This window comes from Rhinatrema bivittatum, chromosome 2 (assembly GCF_901001135.1).
Source record: "Rhinatrema bivittatum chromosome 2, aRhiBiv1.1, whole genome shotgun sequence".
Lineage (NCBI taxonomy): Eukaryota > Metazoa > Chordata > Amphibia > Gymnophiona > Rhinatrematidae > Rhinatrema > Rhinatrema bivittatum.
Window position 1 is genome coordinate 486693049 of NC_042616.1, and position 22682 is coordinate 486715730.

Sequence of the window (22682 nt, forward strand, 5' to 3'; positions counted from 1 at the left end):
ATAGTGATCTGATCTGTTTTCAGATTCACTTTACATACCGTGCAATTGTTACATGGACAGTAACCTGATGGTCTTTTATCTATACAGCTTACTTGTGTAAGAGTGGATGGAGCAAGCAGGTCTTTCAAATTGTTCTCACGTGCAATCATAATATTTTTATCTTTAAAACAAGGGAGACACTGAACAATTGCCCAATGCTTTCTTAAGATCTTTCTTATATCTCATGACTTATTGGTAAAAGTGAAAGGGCACACAATTCGGTTAGTTTTTTTCTTTGGAATAAGTATATCGTTTCAGTTTTTACTTAGAGCACCTATGTATCCAGTCAATGTATCTCGTAGGATAATTTTTACTGATGAAATGAGCCTTCATTTCTATTGCTCTTTCACGAAAAGTTTCTTCATTGGTAAATAACCTGCATTATATATGTGAGAACAATTTGAAAGACCTACTTGCTCCGTCTACTCTTACACAAGTAAGCTGTATAGATAAAAGACCACCATGTAACAATTGCACAGTATGTGCACTACATATTTGCTATTAAGAATCAAGAAATCGAATCGAGGTGTGCTATGATTAACATTTATGATATTTAAGTTTTCCACATCCATAATTGATTTATTTATTTTTTTAATTAATTCTTATGTAGAATACATCAGCATTATAGAAAATAAATAGATGCCTCTTCCAACTGATATTATCTGTTCTGTGGTACAGATTTTTTTTTTTAACTTTTTCTTCCTTCTTCAGACATATACAATTCATTTTACACTCTAATATCACTGACAATAAAGAGGTTTATATCACTCGAGGTTAGCATATAAGGTATTTTCCTTTTTTTTATCTCATCTCTGGTTCTTCTTTTTATTATCATATTTTTTTATTATGTATTAATATAGTTTTTTAACAAAATCATCATCATTAATATTTAATATGCCTTTTAAGTACAGATTTTTTTAGGCTATTTACATGTGTGCATTGTTTTTTGTTTTATTTATATTATGTGCTTATTTATATGTTTTTAAGTTTATTATCATTTATATGTTTTTATGATTTATATTTTGTCATATATTAATGTCTGATTATATATTTTTATATGTGTTGTAGCCCCCGATGCAGCCAATTTTGCAAAACTCGGCCAAAGTTGGGTGCTTTTAACCTATTATACTATAACATATCCCTATCTAAGGCTACTGGTCTATCCACTGTTTTCCTGCCTTCTGGCTTTGATTGACTGGCTTCCGGTTTGTTTCCTTGGTCCCATAATTCACTGCTATACACTCTAATTCTCCCATCTTACTTCTTAGACTTCTGGCATACAAACATTTCAAAGTGTTTTTTTTGTTTGTATTACTATTCTGCTTTTCAGTTGACAGGGATAAATTGAAATCTTTTAGCTCAAGTGAGTTTTTAATTATAGGCACTTGGACAACTTTTCTTATTAGTGGAACCTCTCTGTTGGGATGCCCTAACTCTAATGCTTCATTAGTATCCTTTGAAGATACCTCCCTCTGAACCATGCATCAGGTCCCATAGTTTGTCATGGCATAGAAGATCTTCATGATGCCAAGCCATTTTTTTTTTACCCAGAGCTGAGCAGGGCACCATCAGTGTCATCAATGGGTAGCTCGCATTATAGGTGGCAGTCAACATGCTCAGCGCAGCAAACCACAATTCCATCAGTGGTGTTGGAGCACTTTGGTGCAAATGTCCAAGAGTCCCATGGTGGATATGATTGCACCGAAAGAGTTATTGGCATGATCTATGTAGTGAAATGCTAGTTGACAGGAATTAAAGACACAGCTGGTGTGGAGGGCCTCAATGTCATCCACCTGCACAGCAGGCAAAGCTGGCATGACTCCACATTCCTCTTCGGCTTTACTGGCAGCTATTAGTGAGGATGAACTGATCTGGGTGTCTGTAGAGGATGTCGCTTCTCCAACTCCAGAATATAGGGTCCCTCTGCCAGTGGGAGCCCCACTATCAGAGCTAGTGAAGGTTTTTGGGTTTTTTTGCCTCTTTCTTGCCTCTTTAGGCCCTGAAGACTGAAGAGGGAGATTAGAACCTCTCCTGTCCAAAATGGAGGAAGTTTTTCTATGCCATTTAATATACATTTATAAATATAAATGTATATTTATATTTATATAAATATACATTTTTAAATAAATGTAATATACATTTTTAAATAAATAAAAATAGTGGAACTGCTCCAAGCTCCACACCGGTATACATATTCGCAAGAGCTTCCAATACTGGGAATAAGTCCTCACAATGAGGTAATGGACTCTCCCTTTCAGAGAATTCCTTCATGAATCAGAAGGAGAAGAAATGGGTTCTGTCCACTCTGTGTTCTTTCTGGATATTTCTGCACCGGACTAGCTAAGGTCTCTACCTCAGTTACCATCTTCATTGGCTTAGTGTTCTTCCATGGTTAGGTGATGAGGAGGATTTCATGGGGATCCCATCTAATTCCTTACAGGACGTGTCTCAGCATGCCTCCCCTCCAGAGGATCTCTGCTACTCCAGGTTTTTGGATTAATTGGTAAAAACTCTGCCCATCAATGTTAAAAAAGAAAACAACTCGAGAATAGATATCTTCAGTCTTCTTCAGTTCCTTCAGCCCCCAGTGTATTCTGCGACTATCCCATTTCACAAAGTCCTCCAGGACCTTCAGATGAGGATGTGGCTGACACCTATATCAAATATTCAGGTAACTCAGAAACTGACTTCAAGTATAAAGCTCAGGCCATCCCGGAATTTGGGATAATCCAGGTGCTACACCAGTCTGTGGTGGTGCAGTTGTTGTTGGTGGAATTGCCGTTGAAGCTCTCTAAGCAGGCTTGTGATCACTCTTAACATGCCTTCCTAGGAGGGACCTGAAGGCACTGGATGTATTTGGGAAGAAGGTCTTCCAGCATTCCATGCTGTATGCCCAGATTGTGACTCGTGAGCTCTACAGAAGCTAAAACTCTTGATAGAATCATCAGACCCAAAACAGCCAGACTTCTGTCAAGCAATGGAGGATGGGGCTCCAATCTCTCTTGACCTCTTGATATAAAATTTCATGTAAGGGCTGTGGAATTCCAAACTTTGGTCAGTAAACCTTCAGTGCCTTGCGTCCTCAATATAGTCCCAACTCAACTCATGAAACCTTCTTTAGAATCTCTCAAATTAGTTGACCCGAAGTTTCTCACCAAGAAAGCATTGATTCTCGTGGCCATTGCTTTGGTATGAAAAGAAAGTGAACTACAGTTTCTGGTTTCATATTCACTGGGACAGTAACTTTAAAATGCGCATGTGTGTGTGGCCACATATGTGTATATGCACATATGAGTGCACATATGCAGGAATTTTAAATCATCTGCACAAGTGCACGCATATGATTTAAAATATACCAAGCGCACGTATGTGTTATTGTTTGTAAGGTTTTGGGTGGACCCTTGGACACTGTGGCAGCTGACCACGCCCACGGGGGAAGTCTCGTGAGGGGCCACAGGTCAGGCTCAGCTTTGGGACACATAACACAGACCAAGTTGCATCGGTTCATCTCCACTGGCAACAGGAATTACTGGAACCATCCGAGGTGCAGGTTTAGCACTAACCTCCTTCTGACCTGGTCCTCTATTAGGCTGGAGTTCTTTCACCTTATCACGAAGCCGGTGGTCGATTCTAGTAGCCAAAGCCATTAGTTCATCCAGCAAGTCAGGTGTTTCATGAGCGGCCAGCTCGTCTTTCAAGCGAGTATCCAGGCCTTTGAAGAAGAGAGTTTTCAGGCATTTGGAGTCCCAGCAGAGTTCTGTAGCAAGAGTCTTGAACTCTATCGCAAAATCAGCCAGTGGTCGGTTGCCTTGCTTCAGGTCCACCAGAGCAGAACCGGCAATGGTCAGTCAGGCAGGATCGCCAAAAACTGATTTAAATAAGTCCAAAAATCCGTCAATATCCTGCAAAATAGGATCCTTGCGTTCCAAGGCCCTTCCATCAAGATAAGATAGAATGTAAGTAGTCTTGGCAAAAGCTGTGGGGACGTGAGAGGGCTGTACTGCAAAATGCATGCAGCACTGGTTTAGAAAGCCCTTGGTTCTCTGAATCTCTCCCGAGAAATGAACTGGAGCAGCCAGCGGTACAGTAGTCTTTAAAGTTACTTCCGGTAACTGACCTTCATTACTGGAAGTAGCACCTTGGGTCTTCTGTGCGTGCAGCTGATGAAACGCTGAAGTGAGTTTCTCCAATGCGTCTTGCTGTAAATGCGCAGGGCCAGGCACGGAATGGCCTGCAGGGCATTGAGCTGTGCCAGATCCATGGAGTTAGCTAAGCTGATTTTAAAACATGCGTGCGTGAAAGAAATAACCAGTTTGATCAATTAATCCACCAGTTTGCCCAGTCTATCTCTTAGTCATCGAGACCCTACTGGTCCTTTCCTTCACTCCCCCCAGATTACCCAGATCCCTCACCCACGCATTTTAGGCCTAAAACAAGTTTACTTCAGACTTACACCTCTTCAAGAGCAGAAGTAAATGAGCGTGGGTAACAGCCAACACTGTAGGTATTGGATTTAAAATCCGTAATTACGTACATAAATGTTGGTCCCACCCCAGACATGTCCTCACTCCACCCCTTTTTTCCATGTATTGGCTTGCTCGTGAACATGCATATATGCACATAATTGGGCTGTTTTAAAATATGAGTTACTCTAGTATATGGGCCTTTAACATGAGCAACTCTTTTAAAATGCACCCCAAATCTTCCTTTTTTTTTTTATAATAGGATGGTTCTACAGTCTCACCCCAAGTTCCTTCTGAGCACTGTATCTGTATTTCACATTAATCAAACTATTGTGGTACCTACATTCTTTCCAAGATGGCATGCACACAAAGAAGAACAGGCTTTTCACTCTTTGCACTGTAAGAGAGTCATGGCATATTACAAAGGAGTCTCAACCTAACCATCAAGCTTCTCAACTCTTCATGTCCTTGGATCCCAATAGATTTGGAAGGGCAGTTGTCAAACAAATTCTGTCCAATGGACTGTATAGCACACTGTAATGCACTAGCTAGCTTCTAGATTACAGACTCTGTCAAGTCTCTCATCAAGCAAGAGCCATAGTGACCTCATTCTCTCATCTCAGGGTTATTTCCACTGAAGACATTTGCAAAGCTTTTACTTGGTCATCTGTTCATACCTTTACATCCCACTATTGTCTGGACAATTGCTTTGATGACTTTAATGAATTAGTGGGCAATCAAATATAATAATGTCCCAAGGAAACAGTAACTTTGGATAAGCAATTCTGTGAAGCCTGTTCACCTAGTAGTTCACTATCCACTTGGTGGGGCCAGGTTGTCTTTAAGTGATTGCTCCGCTATACAATCCTCGGCTAGTAACTCCCCATGCTGCTTGTCAACAGAGAAAGCAAGTTTGCTTGCCTGTAAATAGGGTTCTCTATAGACAGCAGGATGTATTAGCCAATAAATTAGCTAATACATTAAGCATGTATTTTTGTAAATAGGTCTGGATTTCCTTTTTGGCAGAGTAGGCAGTTGCTTTGGGGTGCTGCGCTGTAAGGGTACCGCCTCCTTAGCAGCATTGTCTCACAAACACTGCTCAGCCTGAGCTATAGCATCCTGTTGGATCTTCTCCCTTAAAGGCATAAAGGCTTATGGGCTAGTGACATCCGGAACACTGTAAAATAGAATTGCTGCCAGCCTGCCTCTATGCCTTCAAGAGGATGGTTTTAATGGGATGCTAAGGTATATGTTACATGCATATCCTCTGAGAATATATAGAATGATATGACATATAAATCAGAGGTCAAAGAAACAAATTATCCTAATTATTTTTTATTCATATCATGCTTTACAACTACAATTTTTATTGTGACCAGACCTTATACACCTCATTTACATACAATATTTAATACATTAAAGAAATATTTTCTCCAACATTTATAAATATAATACCCACAAAAAATCCCCACTCATGCTTGACCCTCATTCACACCACACCTCATACACACATTACCCATCACATTACCATCCCCCTATTAAAACATAATAAAAACTATGTTTGTCTGAAAATACAATATGTTATATATGACTAGAGCATGAATCTATTTCCTCCTATGAGAACCTCATTTCGCCTTGCCCCACAACAGCCCCACAATGGGATGCTGCCATCTGTGTAGTGCTTGTCAGAAAGTGCCACAGAGATGGAGGAAGAAATGACATTGCTTTCAGTGCGAAGGTGTATTTTAGGAGAATGACAACCCATCCCCCAACCCCTTTTTGCTCCTGCTTCTGGGGTGCTCAACAGGTAAACCCAGCCCTCTGTGTAATATCGAAAGTGTGAAGCTACCATGTTTCAATAGAAAGGTGTATTGTTCTGCTATGATGGATTTTACTCTGATATATTATCTCCTTTCTTTAATTCTGACATGAAGGTCAATAGGATAACCTATTAAAGAATTAAGACATTAATTTAAAAAAACAGAAAGCAAAGCTCTATTTATAAAAGGCAAGATTTAATTCACGTGTTTCCTGTCATTTTTCACAGATGTTCGAGATGTTGCAAAGTGGAGTGAGAAAATGAGAAAACCCATGGAGGATATGTATGGAATGGAGTATTTGGCTAAAACCTGGGATGCATGGGTTAATGGAATAGGTCAATTTGCTAGGAACACAGATGGTAAGATCCATGAAAAAATTAATTACCCTGCTTCTGGTTCTGTTGTTGCACCATTTTTTTCAATATCAGGGGAGGGGAGGGACATCTTTAAAGATGGCGCCCGCCATCCAGTGCTCCTACCATGTGACAGGGGCCGGCCAATGGCACGGATACCCTGTCACATGGTAAGGGCAAAGGGCCATCAGCGCCATCTATATGAGTGGCAGCCGACGGCCCGAGAACGGGAGATCGCTCCCGGGACTACCACTAGACCACCAAGTAATTTAAAAATGTTTTGGGGGGATCGGGAGGGTGGGAGAAGCTAAGGGGTCATCTTTAAAGGGTCGGGTGGGTTTTTTTTTAATCAGGCCATCGGCGCCATTTTTGAGTGGCAGTCAAAATGGCGCTGATGGCCCGAGAGCGGAAGATTGGTCCCCGCGCCCCCACTGGACCACCAGGTACTCGTAAAAAGTTTTGGGTGGGGTTCGGGGGGGTGGGGGAAGGTAAGGGATTAGTTTTATAGGATCGGGGTGGGTTTAGGGGTTGTTTTGGTGTGCCGGTTTTCCTGCCCTCCCCCCAAATAACTCCCGTTAGTGGACACTAACGGGAGTAACGGTTTTTCACGATAAATCATGAAAATTTCTATTGTATCGCGCACTGTACCGATTTTTGACGATTTAAAAAATATCGGACAATTTTTTAAAATCGTCAAAAAACGATTCACATCCCTATTTTTTTGGCATACATCATAAAACAGAAAAAATTAAACACAGCCCTCACAGAATCTCAATAACCAGTGTACATACTGTTACAAGATAGTGATTTATTTATTTTTTATTTATTTTTTATATACCGACATTCAATCTGAGATATGTTTGAATACAATGGACTACAAAGCAGAGGATGCAGTATGATCATAATATTGATGATACACCTCCCACACTTGTTTATATCTAAATGATTCCCCAACCAAATCAAATCAAAGCTTTTCCAAATCAGTCACATCATGCACTTGCGCTTTCTAGGGGTCCATGTTAGGTTGAAATTTCCAAAAAGTTGTAATTGTAAAACGAGCTGCAAGTAACAATTGTCCTATCTGTTTTCAAAATTTTTGAGGGATGAGCAATCCCATCCATCTACCCAGTAAACCTAGCAGGAGTCTAATATAAACCTGGATATTGAGAATGTCAGATATCAGGGGGATTGAGACCTATTGTCAATTTATAAAAACTGAACAAATTGCTGCTCCAAGGGAGGTTAAAGATGAATTCCTTCCAGACAATTCAGCCCTTCATTCAACTGAGATTGAATGTGTGCCCTGGATCTGAAAGATGCTTATGCATACATTCCCATTCATCCTGCCCATTGAAAATTCCTCAATTATGGTGAAAGGACATGCACTACCAGTACAAAATGCTCCATTTACATCTTGGTGGCTCAAAATGTCTTGCGGTCATAGCTGCCTGGCTTCATCATCAGGGAATCTCAGTGTTCCCATACCTGGACAATTAGGTGGTGACGAGCACGAGATCTTGAGTTCCTCAGTGCAACCATAATGAATTTCTCTTAGCACCAGAATGTTGATGTGCAGTCTTTTGTCCTTGGAGGGGACTATGGACCCTAGATATGAAGTTCATTTAGGTTAACATATCTGTGGTTAAATCAGTTGAGTGTGGTTAAATTTGAAAAATTATGTCAAATTGGAATGGGAGAATTGCTAAAACAGAGTCTTTGAGCTTCTCTGGCACACTGGTGTGTTCCTGAGCAGTAGGCAAATCATTTAACACTCTGATGGAGTTGAGATGGTGACTGCTATTTGCCTCTGAAGTTTCTCATCAAAGATTGCTGAGCTGAAGTGTTGATGGAACTCAGCAGAAGGGTTGACCCTCTTCAGAGTTTCTCAAGGGGTACTGAAAATGCAAAGCTAGACCTCTGGAGATTAATACATCAAGTGCTCTAGGTGCAGCCTCTTCAAGGATTGGTGAGCAGACTCATCCTTATCCCCCTGCTTTAGCAGCTCTGCATTGAAGGAGATTGGTATCAATAGACCTTGTGCTTCAGTAGGCCCTTGGCACTATTTCTCCTCAACTCTATGCTCAAGTGCTTAGAGCAATACTCAGTATGACCTGGGAGAATGAAATCTGCTTTGATCTCTGGTCCTTTCTATAGAACTTCCTTTGGCAACTCCTTACCTCCAATGGTTTGTGCAGTAACTTGGTCCTGATATTTTAATGCAAAATAGAAGGGTGGAGGTGGTAGACTGCCTACCTAAAGATAAGCACCAAAAAGATGAGGGAGGTGAGTAGGAAAAAAATGATAATGTTCATTAAAACAAGTAATATGTAAATCTTGAATTAATGAAGTTGAAATAACATCGGCAAAAAATAAACAAGGCTGATATTTAGCACTACTTAGCTGGATAAGTAGCGGCCACTGAATTTCTGGCTATGCTCACCGACTGCCACTTTGCCGGATATCTTGGCAGTGGGCAATGGGTGGATCAGGGTGGGGCTACTTATCTGGCTATCTTAATCAGATAAATGTCAATATTCTGACTTATCTGGTTAAGCTAACCAGATAAGTTAGACCTGCCATAGAGCAGGTCTAACTTAACTGGATTTAACTTATCTGGCTAAGTTGCAATTTTTTATGGGCTATTCAGCAGCATAGGTCTTCTGCTGAATGTCCCATGTCAATTAGCCAGATAAGTCTTATCCGGCTAACTTACTTAGTTGGCCAGCTTTCAATATTGAGGGCAATAGTGTTTTAAGAGCTAAAAAAAAAAAAAAAAAAAGGCAACACATGTCCCGAAAAAGTCATTTTTCACCAAGGCTGTCTCTTGGGGGGGGGGGGGGGGGAGCAACATTGAAGAAAACCAAAATACTGTGTCACTGAGTATGAGCCTTATAGAGTATGTCCCCCTTAATACAGCCCATGTCAAGGGATTTTGTAGTATGTCTTGTCAACTATGGCCATCATCTGCCCTCAATCTGGACTTTTCTTAAAGCTGCTGGCTACCTTCTCTATCATCGTTAGAAAAAATTGATGACACAAAATCAAAAGAAATTTTACTTTTTAGATAAAGATGGCTAAAGAGACAAAAGAGGACCGCAGTCAGAGGGTGTTAGAAACCACAGACAAAATGTGCCTGCTGACAAAGACAGCAAAAAAATAAATTGCTGAAAAACCTACCTAGTAGACAGGGCTGGTTTGGGGGGGGGGGGGGGGGGGGAGGAGGAAGGGATCCAAGCAGGCAAAGTTGAATGTTACCACTGAGGCAGTGCTTCAGGGTGATTGGCACTGGCTGGGTCCATTCCTTAGTTTCTGCCCTGGGCCACAGTGTATCTAACACCACCTGCCTGCTGGTAGGTAAGGAAAAAAGAGAAAAATCACCAAGGACCCAGGATCCAAAATACTGAAAGAGCTCAAAGAAAAAAAATAGCTCTGGAGAGCTTATCACAGTAGAAAAGAAGCCTCCAATAGACTGAAACATGTAGTAAAACGTTCACTAGGAAAAACAAACAAACCGAGGCAAGTTATGTGTTCTCAGGAGCATGGGAACTATTGTGCATGCTTGAGGACATCTCTAGAAAATGTCTGAGAAGCGATGGAAAACATGTCTGTGTTGGTAGACCTTGGTAGGAGATTGTTGCTGTAATGTATGAGTTACAAGAGGGGAGGGCATTACAGAACAAATACAAATGATATAGTGCTATTTTGGTCCTCCCTTTGAAACAACAATAAGGGGGTTTCCAGTTGGTTACAATTAGGCTGGAAGTTCAGCAGTTCAAGCAGGATGTCCAGCCAAAACCTAAATAAATAAAATGGAGCCATTATGTAACCCCTTCAGGAGAAAGGCAACACATCCCAGTCCTCCAGAGCACTAGAGCATGCACAGCAAGTTGGAGGAACACGGGTTCTGTGGATTTGGAGCAGGAATACCACCTGCAAGGCCACTACAAGGTTCACCAAGTCCACTCCAAAAGTTGTGTTCAGAACAAGGAAAATATTTTTACTGAAAAATTCCACCAGGTACACAGAAAACAAAATATAAATAATCCACAATGCAAAAGATCAGAAACAGTTTACTGTTCTTTCAAAAATATCAAAATCATGAGCAGACACAGTTCTTATTCTATTTAGAACTTCTCATTTCACTAACACACTACACTTTCTCCCACAAGCGTTTTGCTGCTTAACTCTGAGAAAATTCTGAGCAATCCCCACAGTACCTGAATGTAATCCGCTTTGAAGTGCTGAAAAATGGAAATCCAATCAAAAAATATAAATAAATAAATGAGGTGTAGACTACTTCTTGAAATCCCTCACTGTACTCACAGACTGGCTAGCTAGCTCAAGATAAATCTTTTTTCCCTGGCTTCTGGAGATTAGACTTTCCTGAGTTAATCCTTTGTGCTTGCAGAAGAGATCTTTTCCTAGGACAAGCAGGATGGTAGTCCTCACATGTGGGTGACATCATCTGATGGAGCCCGGCACGGAAAACTTTTGTCAAAGTTTCTAGAAGCTTTGACTAGCACACTGAGCATGCCCAGTATGCTGCTATCAGCACGTCCATGCGAGGTCCCCCTTCTGTCTTTTCTTTTCCTTGGTGCAGTTGCCTTGCGGTTCTTGGAGCTCCTTCTTTTTCTGATTTTTCTCCAGAATTTTGGATTCTCCTGGTTTTTTCCTTATCAGGTCCCTCTTCGTGGTTGGTGCCTTCTTGGCGGTAGGTCTCTTTTCCCCTTTCTCCAATTTTTGCAGTCGATTCCTGACTTCTCACCTCACGGTGTCCGCTGGTCATTGACCGCACGCCGGGTGTTTTGGTATGGCGTTGACTGGTTTTCATCAGTGTCCCCAGTGCCCGCGGACCATGTCTATTCGGATCTGCACGAGGTTTGTATCCTCTAGGGCCTTGCATGATGTCTGTAAGTGTTTTCATCTGTGATCAGATGACTTCCAAAGGCAGACGGGCATGCCTCAACAAGATGGAGAAATTTTTCGGGGCCTCTAAGTCTACTTCTACCATTCCTGCATCGGCTCCATCAATGCCGAGAGGTCACGGTGAGCCCCTTGATACGCTTCTCCTGACTGTTCCTCTTGCCAGTATCTCCAAGGATCTGGGGTAAAGCAATAGATCCTTGATGATTTTCCCACTCTCCCGGATATCGGGATATTCCACTTCCTTGGCATCAGGGAAAGGCCGGGCTGCGTCCCAAGGGAGGTCCTGTAAGCATTGCCACCGGTCACCGTTGAAGCACGGCTTTGGTTCTAGGTCAGAGGTCCAGGATAGTCTAGTCAATCTCCCTTGCACAAGTGAAAACCTCTTTGGGGATAAAGTCTGGGATGCGGTAGCGAAATTGAAGGACCATCATGAGACGCTTCAACAGCTTTCCGCTACCGCTTCTGATGTCCTGTCCTCGCCAGGATGTCCTCTAAGCCAGGACCCTGGAAGCCCTTCTACAGGCAGAGGATTTATTATCCTCCAGCCTCCAGGGCTCCCATGCCTTGCACCAGCTCCAGGGGCCACCCTCGCTAGCAGCAAATGCCTAGGCCCCAGCAAGCCCCTGCTATGGGCTTTTAACTGGAAACGAGGGAGTGAAGGTTAGTTGATTTAGCCCTGACGTCAGATCCCCCGGTCAAAGGCAGGCTCTTGAGCGTTGCCCATCACTGGGAAGAGATCACATCTGATCAATGGGTCCTCATTTCCATCCGTCAGGGATAACATCTAAACTTCAGTCGGCTCCTGGAGACCTCTCCCCCATGTCTTTCGTGGGATTCGTCCACCCATCAGGTCATACTTCAGACCGAACTCGCCGCCCTCTTCATGGCAGGCACTGTGGAACCAGTCCTTCACCTTCAGTGGGGCCATGGGTTCTATTCGAGGTATTTCTTCATTCTGAAAAAGAATGGTGGCTTGTGCCCTATTCTTGACCTCCAGGCATTGAACAAGTTTCTCGTCAGAGAAAAGTTCAAGATAATCTCTCTGGGCACACTGCTCTCGCTCCTCAGAGGAGGAGACTGGCTTTGCTCCCTCGATCTCAAAGAGGGTTATGCACACTATCTTCCCTAGCCACAGGAAGTACCTCCACTTCGTGGTGGGGAAAGCACATTACCAGTATAAAGTGCTGCCCTTTGGGCTGGCATCGGCCCCCCCCCACGTTTTTACCAAATGCCTAGCATTTGTGGCCGCCTACCTCAGGCATCGCTCGGTGCACATGTTCCCCTACCTGGATGACTGGTTGCTCAAGAACAACTCCTGCTCAGGAGCCTTGCATGCTCTGGCCCTGGCGGTGAAGATGCTGCAGGCTTTGGGATTTGTTATCAACTTCCCCAAGTCTATCTCTGCCCATCTCCTCAGCTGGACTTCATAGGTGCCAGACTGAACACGACACAGGCAAAAGCTTTTTTGCCTAGGGACCAAGCGAATGCCCTTGCCTTGCTGGCTGCCCTTATCCGGAATAGCTGGAAGGTACCAGCCCACTTTCTGATCTGCCTGTTGGGCCACATGGCGGCCTCTGTCCATGTGACCCCTCTGGCTCACCTCTGCATGAGGAGGGCTCAATGCACTTGCGGTCCCAGTGACGACAGGCTTCCCAGAATCTCGAGGCTCCTGTAGCAATCATGGACCCTCTGTGAGTGTCTCTATATCCTGGTGGGAAGATCTTTCCAACCTGGAAAAAGGACTACCCTTCCAAACCTCTCCGCTCCAGGTGATTCTCATCACCGATGCTTCCCCCTGAAGGCTGGAGAGCCCATGTGAACGGTATCCACATGCAAGGTCTCTGGACTGCCTCCAAAGACCGCTGTCAGATAAACATCCTGGAACTTCGGGTAATCCGGTACGCCTTGTGGGCGTTCAGGGTCCAGTTGTCATCCTAGGAAGTCCTGATTCGGATGGACATCCAAGTTGCAATGTGGTATATCAACAAGCAGAGAGGCATGGGTTCATTCCGCTGTGCCTGGGGGTGGTGCAAGTGTGGACTTGGGCCCTCTCACAGGGGATGTGTCTGCATGCCATGTACCTGCCGGGTCATCTGAATATCCTGGTGGATCTCTTAAGCCACTCCTTTCAGCCTCATGAGTGGTCCCTCCACCTGTGGGTGGCCCTGAGCTGTTTCACCGCTGGGGCATACCAGATCTGGACCTCTTTGCTCCTCTCACAACTACAAGGTGAGAAAGTTGTGCTCCCTGTTGTCAGAGGATGGACATCTGACTTGTGATGCGTTCTCTCTTCACTGAGGGAAAGGCCTGCTATACACGTACCCCCTCTGCTGCTTCTGCTGAAGACGTTGCTGAAGCTTCAACAGGATGGTGGGACCATGATCTTGGTGTGTCCTTCTGGCCACGTCAAGTCTGGTTCCCGCTTCTGCAGGACTTCTCAATGCAGGCCCCCATCCGGCTGGGGACGGCACCTGATCTCTTCTCTCAAAATCAGGGCATCCTGCGCCATCCGAACCTCCAGGCATTGGTCCTGATGGCTTGGATGTTGAGCACATAGTCCTTCAGACTCTAGTGCTCTTGGACTGCGTCTTCCAGGTACTGGTGTCATCCCGAAAACCCTCCACCAGAAAGTCCTACAGCTTGAAATGGAAAAGATTTTCCATCTGGTGTACGGGGCATGGCTTGGATCCCTTCGCCTGCCCCCTCCCTCAGCTGTTGGACTATCTGTCTGCTGTTTCTGAGTCTGGGCTTCAGACCAGCTCGGTCAGGGTCTACCTGCGTGCTGTCAGTGCGTAGGATCAGGATTTTGCTGGCATGCCGGTTTCTGTGCAAATTTTGGTAGGCCGGCTCATGCAGGGTCTCCTACAGCTGAAGAAACCTCTTTGGCCTCCTGTCGCAGCTTGGGACCTTAACTTGTCCTTGCACAGCTCATGCAACCTCCTTTTGAGCCCCTGCGGTCTCACTACCTGAAGTTCCTCACTTGGAAAGTTTTGTTCCTGGTGGCAATTACTTCAGCTCGTAGGGTCAGTGAACTTCAAGCTCTAGTGACCTACCCACCATACACGAAATTCTTCCATGATCATGTGGTGTTGCGCATGCATCCGAAGTTCCTGTCCAAGGTGGTATCAGATTTCCACCTTAATCAATCCATTGTGTTACCTACCTTCTTCCCCAGGCCTCATTCCCATTCGGGGGGGAACGAGCCCTTCATACCTTGGTCTGCAAAAGGGCCTTGGCTTTATTTCTGAATCATACAGCCAGCCACAGACAATCCACCCAGCTCTTCGTATCTTTTGATTCTAACAGACTGGGAAGGGCGGTGGGTAAGCAGACCCTGTCAAACTGGTTGGTGGATTGCATTGCCTTTTGCTATCAGCAGGCAGGCCTCCTGCTTGCCGGCAGAGTAAAGGCTCACTCTGTGCAACCCATGGCGGCGTTGGTAGCTCATCTGCGCGCAGTCCCCTTCGCCGAGATTTGCCGGGCTGCAACCTGGAGTTCTCTTCACATGTTTGCGGCTCATAACTGTTTGGACAAGGATGGGCGTCAGGACAGTGCCTTTGGTCAATCCGTCCTCTACAGCCTGTTTCAGTCCTGAACCCAATTTTTCCTTCTGCTCTGTGGGAATCATACAGTCCATTTTCGGCCCACAGTGCCGCAGTTGGTGTTGTGCCCATTAGCACTTTGGTCGGTCGCTGTGGTCCCCATGGTGGATAGGAACAGTCCGGAGCTTGGTACTCATCCACGTGAGGACTAACCTCCTGCTTGTCCTAGGAGAAAGCACAGTTGCTTCCCTGTAACAGGGGTTCTCTTAGGACAGCAGGATGTTAGTCCTCAGGAATCCTGCCCACCTCCCCACAGAGTTGGGTTCTCCTTTCAGTTTGTTCTATTTTTTTCGCTCGTATTTTTTTCATCTATATTATGAGACTGAGGAGGGGACCTCACATGGATGCATGGATAGCAGCATGCTGGGCATGCTCAGTGCGCTGGTCAAAGCTTCTAGAAACTTTGACAAAAGTTTTCCGTGCCGGGCTCCATTGGATGATGTCACCCACATGTGAGGACTACCATCCTGCTGTAAGCAACTGAGCTTTCCTCTTCTATGGATCAAAACTGGAACCCCAGGTTAGGCCACTGCTCTTTGCTACCCTCTCCGGCTTCCAGCAAGAAACAATTTCACACACTTTACAAACCCACATTACAACTCCACGAGATCTCCTGGTGCTTCGTGAAAGCACTTTTTATCAACATGTTGCCCATCCCCTTTTCGGGGAGGATCCATCGTGTCACTCACTACTTACTATAAACTCCTTCTGGACCTGCCATTGCTGGAATGTTCCTCTGTTAAATAATAGAGAAGCTGACATTCTCATAGTAAGGACTAGGTATTTTCCTATTGGCATAAATAAATCGTGTTGTGGTCCCCACTGTTATGCAGGTTTTATTCATAAATGTGAAACTTGGAAAGCAAAGTTGACACTTAGAGAAAGATACTGAAGGCCAAAAGCAATTGGGAAGTACGAAATAAACTGGAGAAGGCAACTGTCCGGTTGTAACCCAAAGCAGACATGAGTAAGAAAGATGATGCAATTGTGGGTAGAGTAGCAAAACACAATATTTTGATTTTCTCCCTGTGATATTTAATATTCCATTTAATAAAAGACGTGAAAAAATTCCCTTCTCAACCAGCATGTGTGTCCAAATTACTGAAACATAAAGCTGAAGCTCACTCTTAAGAAACAAGTATAAACAACTGGATGAAACACCATAATTTAGTATTTGAATATGAGACACATCCCTGGGCTTTATGTGCTGATGCTTAGACACTCCCTAGAGAGACAGCTAATGAGGAGCTTTGAATTCATATCATTATAATTGCTTTGTTTTCCCCATGTTGCCTTGACTAGGTGCTGGCAAGTATTGAGGGTTTTTTTCTGTCTAATTGTGTAAAGATACTTTGAAGTAGTGGAAGTCTCCTGCTGCTTTCACTTGGGTGAATCACTGCTTGTTTTACAGGTAACATTTGTCGGCATTTGCTGCCTACTATTGTGTGTCCAACGCTCATAGTACATGGACAAAAAGATGCTATGGTCCCATCCTTTCACCCAGAATTCCTGCACAGACACATTAAAGGTTCACGGTAAGCACACAGATCCTGCTAAGCTGTATCTGAACCAGTGATCTAGAGCTGAAGTACTCTATTCCAGGGGTGGCCAACTCTAGTCCTTAAGAGCCACAAATGGCCCTGGTTTTCAGGACATCCATAATGAATATGCATGAGGTATATTTGCATACACTGCCTCCATTGTGTACAAATCTATCTCAAACATATTCATTGTGGATATCCTGAAAAGTGCCCCTGTTTGTGGCTCAGAGAGACTGGAGTTGGGCACACCTCCTCTATTCCCTATAACTAATCAACTTTATACATTAGTAGTGCAGCTGAGTAAAAAAATGACAACTGACTTGCATCTTCTGTAAGTCATTTTTCATAACTTATTACTTACGGATACAAGAGCTGTGGTCCCACATTCAGTCTGTTTAATTGATTATGCAGTCTGAGAAGCTATTATGAATTTGAATTCATTTCTGGAGGTAGAATTGGGGTGATTGTTTTGACATAGGATGATGTTAAATTCAGAGAAATGTACAGCATTATTACTGCAAATTTTAGATATTTCTTTGGAACCAAAGGACCTGGCAACCAGTTTAGGATTCAAATCAGACCCCCAGGTGTATGTGGTCCCCCAGATTTTGGTCTTATTTTTACCATCTGTAATCAATATGTCAACTTCAGCCTTATTTAGAGCAAGTTGATTTAACCATAATTATGTTGTCCTGCCAAAAGGCCAGTTGCATGCTTTACAAATAATCCAAACTGCTGCCGCAAGATTAATTATTGGCTGTCAGCAGGGAGAGCATATATCCCCCTCAGTTGTTAGAGCTACACTGGCTCCCAGTAAGTTTTAAAATAAATTTTAAAATATTGATGAATCAACAAATACTGTAAAACGAGAAAACTTTGCACCTGAAGGAGTGTTGCAGGAATATATTCCCCCTGTCCCCCGGACTTTATATTCCGCAAATATGTCATTGTTAGCAGTCACCTCTGCGAAAATATGTTTATTGCAAACAACTCAAAACCGAGCCTTCTCATTGGCAGGACCCACACTCTGTAATAAACTCCCATTAGAACTTCAGGCAGAAGCTGGCAGCAGGCTTTTAAAGCATGAAAAGTGCTATGCACGCCAAAGCTGGGAGATTCACTCATGACTTGGCCTGGCACGTGCCACATGGATTTAAAAAAACTGGGCGATTACATGTATATCTCCCGGTACGCGCACAATATAAAAAGTTCAAAAAGGGGCGGGACGTGGGTGGGATCTGGGCGGGCTGAGACTACCATTAAGTTGTCTGCGCGTAAGTATTTACATGCACAAGCTCGCGCCGGGGTCCCCTACTGCGCAACTTTACTTCTGCTATGGACGGCGTGCAAGTACAAAAATAAAAAACTACGCTAGTCAGCGGGGTTTTAAGGGTCGGGGCTAATAGGGTAAACGGAAGCAAATTAGCTAGGGGGATTAGGAAGTCTTCTCCTTTACTGGGGCAAACTGGGAATGAACTGGGGAAACAGTTACTTGCGTTGGTGCGCGTATCTACAAAAATTTCCCCCACTTGCGCGCTCGAGTTGGCAATTCTGCGCACATGTATGCATCAATAGAAAGTTGTTCGCACACGTACGTGCGTATAACCAATTTTATAGCATACGCACGTATATGCGTATATACGTGAATATGTTATAAAATTGCTGTGTTCATGTGTGCGCGCCTGTGTACGGGTCTTAAAATTTACCTCTGTTTAGGAAGGCCTTTTTTAATGGGCTATGAAAGGTTCTCAAATGATGCTTTATTTTACTTTGACTGATTTTTCAATGATTATTGTGTTTTTGTCAGACTTATGTTGTGTATTGATGTAACGTTTATGTATAAAATATTCTATATGTGTTAATTTGTGATCCACCTAAAAGAGCGGATATTGAATTAGGTGGAATATAAGAATTTTAAATAAATAAATATTTATTAATCAATGACAAAATAAAGTATTATAATTCAGTACAGTGTACTAGAGACTTTCTATGACCAGCATCACATAAATTACAGCTACAGATGGTAATTTGTTTAATAGGCTACTATTAAATCTACTGATGTCAAATTAAAGGAAATACAATTTAAAATCTTGCATAGAAGCTATTTTGCACCAGATCAACTGCATAGAATGGGTCAATTGGTATATGTGTTAAATGCAATATGTTAAGGCTACATTGACCCATAACTTTCTGAAATGTGTAAAGTTATTTGATTTCTGGAAGGAGATCCTTACTTGTATAGAGCATGTAATGTCAGTTAAACTGCCCATTTTAGGAAATATTCTATTGCTAGTTGCAATGGCTTGGACATCGTCTATCCCAAGTGGATTATCAGGATTTGCCTGCATTGCTATTTTATAATCGAAATTATGTATTTTACATTTTGTATTGGTAATATTCCCCCAACTACTCACTTATGGTTTATACAGATGCAGGATTGGATATTGCTAGAAAAACAAGATCGAAAATTACCCAAAAACCACTTCCTAAATGCTATTTGGAAGCATTGGGATCAAGTCTGTGATCTAGTGCCAAGATGTTGAAAATTAAGCTAATATCTGAGATTGCAAGGATTTATTGCTAATTGTATTGTCTTGTGGTATTCAATGTTGGTTTTCCTATATGGAGATAATGAAGAGAGGAAAACAAATGTAACCTGTTGATTGTTCTAGTTTATTGAATCAACTGTATTGGTTAAGTGTGTTACACTTACAGCCGGCGCACAGTGTCTACTGCTGCTCTGAAGGAGCAGTAAGGTATAAAATAAAAAAAATTCTAATAGGTAGGGGTCGGGTAGGAGAGGGGATAAGATAGGAAGGTTAGATAAGGGTATAGGAAGTTCCCTCTCAGTCCATTCCTTAATTGGAGCAGACTGAGGAAGCCCTACTCGTGTCACCGTGTGTTGCTTTTCAAAATCCCCCTTCTGCGTGCGCGAGTCGCAGGCTTGCCCGCACATGTGCGCGTGGAAGTTAAAATCTGGCGCACATGTGCGCGTGGATATAGTATTTTATAACATGCATGCGGCAGCACGATTGTTATAAAATCGGCGCGTCCATGTGCGCACGAGTCTTAAAATTGACCCCTTAATTAACACACACACACAGAATGTGAAGAGAAGCTATCAAACATACAATCATATGAAGCAGAGGAAGAATGTATGAAGACAGGTAACGCGGTTTCAGATTAATAGAACAGTATTCTTATAAGTCTTCAAAGTGTGCAGCAAAGAAGTTTATTTATAGAGCTCCTTGTAAGGTACAGTCCCTCAACACGGCCATGTTTCTCAGATGGAGCTACGTCAGGAGGGACTCAACACAATGAATTTCATATCTGCACAAAGAACAAATTAATTGTAAATATCAGCAACATAAACAGCAGCAAAGGCAGCAAATACAACAATAAGAGGTTGTATAAAGTTATGGAAGACTTTTAAAGAGTCATTTAAAACAAAACCCACGTATAAAGGGTCATGTTAAGGTAAGAATATAAGACTCAGTTGTAAATTCATAAATGTATCAGATTTTCGGATATTAATAGTAAATACAGAGACCCATTCCAAGGAGATCCATTCAGTCGCGATATTGGATGGCTCTCCTTTTTCTAGTCCCCTTTCCTGGTCACCTTTGTAATATCGTGGTATCGTCTTTGACAGTTCCCATTGGTAGGTTTCTTTTTACACCTGTTGCTTATTTTTGTTCATGTGATTCACTCCCATTGGTCCAAATTTTAGGTGCCTTTTTTTCCTTCTTTAAAACCTTCCCCCGTGTATTTCTCTGTAAGCACCTACTTTGTGAGCTTTGCCGTTTGCGCTTCATGTCTGCACATTTCTACCCTGGCATCTTGGTACGTGTGTTACTTTTAAGTCCCCTGTTTATTTGCATTTTTGTTTACAGCACATGTGAATGTATATATGTTCCTTTCCTTTGGGTTTTCTCATACTCATTCGAGATTCTCCCTGATCCTTGATACTGGTATACATTACAGCCGCTCTATCCTTGTCTTTTATTTTCATTTTTAGGCTTGTGCCACCTATTTTGAATACCCTCTGCTGTCCTTGCAAATTCGGACCTTGGCCTTTTGATCTTCACAGCACATGTTTTCTAATAAAGACTGGGGCTTTTTTCTAATAAAGACAAGGGGCTTGTTTTCTAATAAAGACTGCCTAACTTGCCATAGGCAGCGACATAAATTAGTACATTGGTAACAGTCAAGGACATACAAATCATAAATTACCAGGATGAGGACTATCCAATGTAACTGCTGTGGAGCCTTTATTCTGAGGGAAAGCATCTGGAAACTTAGAGCTTGCCCAATTTGTGCACAACTCTCTTCCCTGAAAAAGGAGTTGACTGACATTAAAAATCAATTAGCTTCAATTAAAAATAATACACCCACATTGCATTACTCAGAAAATAATTCCCCAATATCACAGAAAAACCAGGAGTCAAGAAAAGGAAATTCATTAGGCTCAGGAAGGACCCACAGTCACCCATTCTTGACAGAAGAGCAGTCAACAGGTATACCCCGCCACTCAAACAGGTCATTAAGAAACTCTTTAAAATCCAGGAATACAGTGGGCTCTGGTAGAATTAGACCTGTGATGAGGAGACACACCATGTACCAAATGCAAAAAGAACAAGCCTTCTCTATATTAAAAACTGAAGAAGTTCATGAGAAAAACATTGAAGTGTTACCAGAAAAGAGGGAAAAAACACAATGCATGCAGTATTTCAGGATCCATAACCAAAAGAAAAATCTAATTGAGAGGAATAACTCTGTCAACAGTGGCACAACTACAAAAAGAAAGAGTGAAGTGAATAACAAATCTCAACTAATATCTTATAAGGAGTCCAGGAAATGCAATAACCTTAAAGAGAGTACCTGGAAGGTAATGACCACAAATGCTCATAGTTTGGGAAATAAAATCCCAAATCTGCAGGCCCTAATGGCTGAGGCAGAATTAGACATTGTTGCTATAACAGAAACATGGTTCACAGAATCTCATGAATGGGATACAACAATACCAGGCTACAACTTGTTAAGGAAGGACAGAAAGGATAGAAAAGGGGGAGGTGTGGCTCTTTATGTCAGACAAAAAATCCAAGCAACTGAGCTACAAGGAAGTTGGGGTAAGGAAGAAGCTCTATGGCTCAACCTAAAAAAAGATGACGGAGCATCCATTTATATTGGAGTGGTTTACAGGCCTCCAAACCAAAAGGAAGAGCTGGACAGAGAGCTGGTTGAAGACATCCATAAGATAGGTAAGAAGGGAGAAGTGGTGATCGTGGGTGACTTTAATATGCCAGATGTAGACTGGAAAATCCCATCTGCAGAAACTAAAAATAGTAGAGCGATAGTGGATGCCATGCAAGTATCTTTGTTCAAACAAATGGTGTTGGAACCCACGAGAGAAGGAGCTATACTCGACTTAGTGCTCATAATGCAGATAATGTCTCAGATGTCCAGGTGGGCGCCCACCTCAGCAGCAGTGACCATCAAACGGTATGGTTTAATATCAATAAAAGAATAGGGAAAAGAACCACAAAGACCCGAGTTTTACAGTTCAAAAACACAGACTTTGAGGAAATGGGTAAGTACCTGGAGGAAGAACTAAAAGGATGGGAGAACGAGAGAGATGTGGATCAGCAGTGGACCAATCTAAAAGGAGCAATCACCAAGGCAACTGCTCTATATGTTAGAAATGTAAAGAAAAGCAAAAGGAAACTGAAACCTATCTGGTTCTCAAAGGAGGTGGCTGACAAAATTAAAGCTAAAAGAACAGCATTCAAGATATATAAAAGATCCCAAAGGGAGGAGCACAAAGAAGCATATTTGAATCAACTGAGGGAGACAAAGAAATTAATCAAGTTGGCAAAAAGTCAAGCGGAGGAGAGGATTGCCAAGGAGATAAAAAATGGTGACAAAACATTTTTCAGAT

The 22682-nt window shown here is 42.7% G+C and overlaps 1 protein-coding gene across 1 annotated transcript in view; it reads left to right on the plus strand.

The window, feature by feature from the left end:
• BPHL (biphenyl hydrolase like) overlaps nucleotides 1-22682 on the plus strand; it is an 83524-nt gene that overhangs the window by 51939 nt on the left and 8903 nt on the right. Inside the window, exons 5-6 of the mRNA XM_029590548.1 lie at nucleotides 6550-6681; nucleotides 16615-16738. Of these exons, the coding sequence (XP_029446408.1) occupies nucleotides 6550-6681; nucleotides 16615-16738 (256 nt within the window). The remainder of the gene's footprint in view (nucleotides 1-6549; nucleotides 6682-16614; nucleotides 16739-22682) is intronic.